The sequence below is a fragment of the Cariama cristata genome, unplaced genomic scaffold, assembly GCF_000690535.1.
Source record: "Cariama cristata isolate BGI_N322 unplaced genomic scaffold, ASM69053v1 scaffold4374, whole genome shotgun sequence".
Taxonomy (NCBI): Eukaryota; Metazoa; Chordata; class Aves; order Cariamiformes; family Cariamidae; genus Cariama; species Cariama cristata.
Genome location: NW_009613367.1, coordinates 27,636 through 32,762, shown reverse-complemented (window position 1 = coordinate 32,762; position 5,127 = coordinate 27,636). Strand labels below are relative to the sequence as shown.

The window sequence follows — 5,127 nt, the reverse complement described above, 5'->3', positions numbered from 1 at the left end:
TTTCCCTCCTCAATGCTATTATACAAAACTTCTTCCAGCTAGATTCCTTCCAGAATTAGAAAGACATAGCAAGTTTTCTAGAAGACCTAGAGGGGAAGAAGAAAAAGGCACAAAATCTGCATTACTGTCATGAAGTGAAGCGCACTTAAAAAAAATAAATAAATCTGAGGAGTAGAAGAGGATTAGTAGCAGAAGACATCTCTATCAGAACACACTTACATGGTAAAACCTCTCCTCTTGACTGATTCACATTAGTTGAAAATGCTAAAATTCATTTTACCAAAGACAAAGCCAATTCACACCTCTTCTTTCTTTCCACAGGGGTATCACACAAATTTTTAACTAATGTCGTATTCCACTGAAAGAAAACTAAATGTTATTCAAGTGAACAAAAGATGGAGAACTGACATAAAACGAGTGATGTAGACATTTACAGCAATCATAGGACCACTCAATAATTTTGATTTGCTATACAATGTTATTCCCTGCCCTGAAATTAAAGCTGGTCATCAATGGAAAAGAACAGAATTCAGCCCGTATACTCAGCAAGCTGATGGTGACAAACAGAAAGTGGCGTTATTGCAGGAAGATGTGGGAAGTCACGGGCAACAAAAGGGCAAGTAACCTTTTCATGCCTTTTTGGTTTGGTACACAGATTGCGTCATTTTCCCTGATTTTGGAGGATACAAAGCAAGCTGTTCTATCTTCAATCACTACTATGCACAGATCTCAGAATCTGCTACTTCTGTGACACCTGTTACAGAATTTTAAATTTACAGAGATACACACCTTCCAAAATAAGCAGCTGCACAATGCATTTACACTACTACAGTCTCAGACTACAACTTACACGTACATTTTATAATAAGAAAAGATCAGTGAAACCAACAGTAGCTTGTAGTAGCAAGACATCTCTACTCCTGACTCTTAATAAAAGCAAATGAAGAGGTGCAGGGAGACCAAAATTTCTAGGTTCATCAATTAGAAGTCTGTGAAAATATAATACAGACAACCTGTTCATAAGCAGTAGGAGTTATGTTCATTCAGTGGTGCGTACCTGAGCCCCTGGCTGGCTGAGGATCTCCACGTCACTGAATGAAACAAATAGATCTGACTTCCAGCAAGTTGGTCCACTTTGCTGTTTCTTTCTTCAGCAATAAATGTGGATACACTCTCAATTGTATATGTCGCCATGAACAGAGAGATGCTAAGCAAATTAGAAGAGCCAAGTCCTGCTCGCCATTACTTGGACTGAATCTAAGAAGAACCAACATCATTTTAAATAGTAGTACTCTCCCCACTGCCCCCCTTCATAAAACTAATTTCAGAAAAGTCATAATAATCACCTATCCTACTCACTTCAAAAGCACAGCAATCACATAGTTGTGTCTTCTCAACTAAAATATGGTCAGTTCTCCACAGTGAAGACTTAATGTTGTGAAAGGTTTGCTCACTACAACTTCAATGCTACAGAACAGCCACGTACTACAAATTCCCTATCTCTAAGTACTTGGAACAAGTACTTGGCTCCCCCATGAAGACTCAAGCTCTCTAAATACTTTAGGAAGAAATGGGTATTTTTAATTAATAAACATGAACTAGAATTCCAGTGTTAAATTTTCGCAGGGTAAAAAAATACCCCACCCCCCAAACAAAACCTTCCTTCACTCACACAGGTATTCTCTCATTTGAAAGTCTCAATTCACCTCCTACTGTCCGAGACTGTGTTACCTGTCCCTCACACATAAAAAAGTGTCAAAAGGCAAATCACTCTAGGTTCAAGAGAGCTCTTTGTTAATCCTTCTACCATTTAAAACCCTAATAACACCTTCAAATTTCCTGCTATACAAAGATGCACCTTGCACTGAAGTAACTAGGTTTGAAGTTACAAGAATTCTACATGTATTCAGGCAAAATACTCCCCTGAATTCTAATAGACAATATAATACACATAAAAAATATGCCATCTCTGAATAAATTCTAGCTTAGTGAATTAAGTTTTAGTTTGAAGGAAAACAGGTAGCCTGATTGTAACAGCTAGTAAGTTAGATATTGATACTACAAATTATTTTTGAAATTTAAAGTACTTAAAGAGCTTTTCTTATGCAGCACTTCTCACCAACAAGGTCCATGAAAAAAACAAATCAGTAAAATGAAAACATTCAAACCCAAACAAGAGCTAACCATATCTCATGAGGGAGAGCAGGTAAGTGCAAAGCAGCAGCAAGAAATAGCAGACTCCTATTCCTATGAGCACTTTCTTTATTCCAGAAGAGCTGGAATAAAGTCCCTTTGAAAGTTTTTGACAGCCATCAATGAATACGTTTGATTCAAAAACATATGGGACATCAAAAGTTAGGAAGACAATTTATTACATATTATTTTCATCATGTAAGTTCATTTTACATTTTAAGATGTACAACAGAAATAAAATAAACATTTTTTTCCACTTTTCTTCTACAGTAGAAAGTTTAGAACTTTGATTTCTTTCCATATAACGGAAATCTATGGTAAATTCTCAGTCTTTTGGTGAAACAAGCCTGTCTTGACAGAAGATGCACTGATTAGGAAGCACTTCATTGCTACTTATTTGGTAAAATAAAGAAGAGTTAAATTGTCTCTCTTTCTTTTAGGAACATTATTTATCTTCAATCACATGCTTTCAAAAATATCTAGGATTGTTCCGCTGTAGCCTGATCCTTGGCAGTTAAAACCAGTTCTGTAAGGGCTGAAAAGCTTTTTATGCTGCTTGTTTCCAGTCCCATCTTTTGTATCTAAAAAGACACAGAAGAAACATAAATTTTCTTTAAAACATCAAAAGCTCACTAATTATTCCACTTTAAACATTTAGCATATGTTTTATCCTGCATCGATGTGCAGCAAAAAACCACAACCGCATATAGTGCACACTACAAAAAAAATTTGTATCCAGCTTTGCTCAGTTAAGTCTTTCCAGTTAACATAGCGTCTTGCAGGGAAATATTTAACCATCTTCTAGGCAACTTGTAACTAAAGACAGTTGGAAGTTTTCCACAGAAACAGTCAGAAAGAGAAACTTGGCTGTAAGTTTGTTTTTAATGCATTGATTTCAACCAAATTTTTTTCAAACCCCAAATGAGGTTTCTGGGCAAAACTTTAAAGATAAATATGAATACATCCAAGAACAGCCAACAGCATAATGATGAAAGTGCAAGAGCCTATGGTTCTAGCCTCAAACTTCCAGGGGGGTGAAAACAACTCTACAAATAGAGTGGTTGCTATGAGTCATTTCTTACCCAGGAAATCTATTGCTCTGACAATTAGAAAATTATGGCCATGAGAAAACAGAGTGCACTGAAAAAGAAAAATCTGTATCTAAATAAAACCACAATGAAATGATTCTGAAAAGGTGTTTGCTGCTGGAACTCTTTGTAATGTTCATACATAACAAAACAGCTACTGATTGATTATGAATAATCTATGCCAGTTTCAGCTTAAATTCACACTGCAGTCATGTTAGTGCACATAATAGGGATAAAACAACAAAAGCCCAACCCCAGCCAAAACCTGCCAAATAATAGTTCTTGCTAGTAAGATTTCTGTAATTCGACCTAAGTCTTCTCCCTTTGTGGTAAGTCTCAGATATGAGCAAAGAATCTGCTCACACAGAGGCAGATTTTATCTACCTGTTATCAGCATCTGCTGTTACCTGCTACCTGTTATCACCTGTTATCAGCATCAACAGCATCTGCTCATAAACAAAACTGATGACAACTGCTTGGTAACTAGTGATATGGACTTCCATTTGGAATTTTGTTTATTTCTATATATAATTTTCAGAAATAAATGAGTACAAACCAGTATGCTTATACAATTGATGTAGCTACTGCACACATTTCCTGGAATAATTTCTTCTTTTATTTGTTTCGTTATTTAAGGTTTCATATTTGGCACTGAAAGGAACTTACAGTCGCACAGCACAACAAATAAGGCTAACATCTTCAAAGTTCTTGGGAACAGACCCTTGACTATGTGGTAAGTCAAGGCCAGAAATATCCAGAGAGAAGGCAGACAAAAGCAGGGCCATAAAGATGTTTCCATCAGAGCTAAGAAAGGTCCCTGCCCTCTGATCTGTCCTCACAGTGTTTCTTCTTTGTGCTTCTAAGCACTAAGCAGTACTTGAATTTTGAATAGTAAGAAATAAAAGCTTTGTATTTGTATAAGAAAGGACCAGAAAGCATGCATTGCTCAAGTGGTATCTACAATCACCAAGGTTTCAAGTCACCTCCATTATACAGATGTGAAAAAACAAAGCCAAAACCCCCAAAACCAACACCACACTGACAAAGCTTTCAAGATCAAAAAACTGTCACACTTCCCTTTCCTCCTCTATCTCACTCCCTTCCAAAGACAGTAATAATAGTAAACAAACTTGTTTCTCATAACTTACTTGCTCTCCAAAATATTCAACGTCTAGGGCCAGCTGCAGTCGGATTTTGTTATCATCACTCATGCCCCCATTTGTACCAACAGGGTTTGAAGTTGCAGTTCTTCTGGCTTGCTTCAACCTTTTTAGGCTCTCTTCCATTTTCTTAACAGAACTTAGCACATCAGATACAGTTTCATAATACCTAAGTTAAGGAAGATTAACAAGAAAGGAAAAAAAGAAAATATCACACTTTTACAGAAAAGCCTACTTCATACACATCAGTACATCACTGGCCTTGAGAAAAATGGTGAACATTGCTGGGAGAAATGGTTTTCCCTGTGAGGAAATTACTTATGTTTCCCTCATTATCAATTAATCAGTATTTCCATCATTAGTTCTAGAGGTCAATCTGAAGATTACTATTAAGTGTTGAAGCCTCCTTCTCACCACAACATTTTTGACCTGCTCAAGATGTTTGAACTCAATAGAGACCAAGGAATGCAATTGCTCAAACAGTCTGAATCAGCCTCTATTTACAACCAATAGAACAGCAAATAAAATTCCTTTTACAAACAGGACAAGAATAACGGCCTGACAGACCAAAAAATACATAGTTTTAGACAAGTTATAGAAGTGTACGTGTATATGAGAGCATGTGAGTGCACACCAGTCAGAAATGCCTATTTCTAAAATGAAGAAACTGATCTAAACAGGACTCT

General features: G+C 36.5%; 1 protein-coding gene across 1 annotated transcript in view; it reads right to left on the bottom strand.

Moving 5' to 3' along the window:
• Positions 1 to 2,355: 2,355 nt before the first annotated feature.
• The window catches only part of COG2 (component of oligomeric golgi complex 2), a gene marked incomplete at its 5' end in the record, with an annotated part of 29,745 nt that continues 26,973 nt past the window's right edge, over positions 2,356 to 5,127 (bottom strand). Inside the window, 2 exons of the mRNA XM_009698971.1 lie at positions 2,356 to 2,774; positions 4,430 to 4,610. Of these exons, the coding sequence (XP_009697273.1) occupies positions 2,673 to 2,774; positions 4,430 to 4,610 (283 nt within the window). The remainder of the gene's footprint in view (positions 2,775 to 4,429; positions 4,611 to 5,127) is intronic.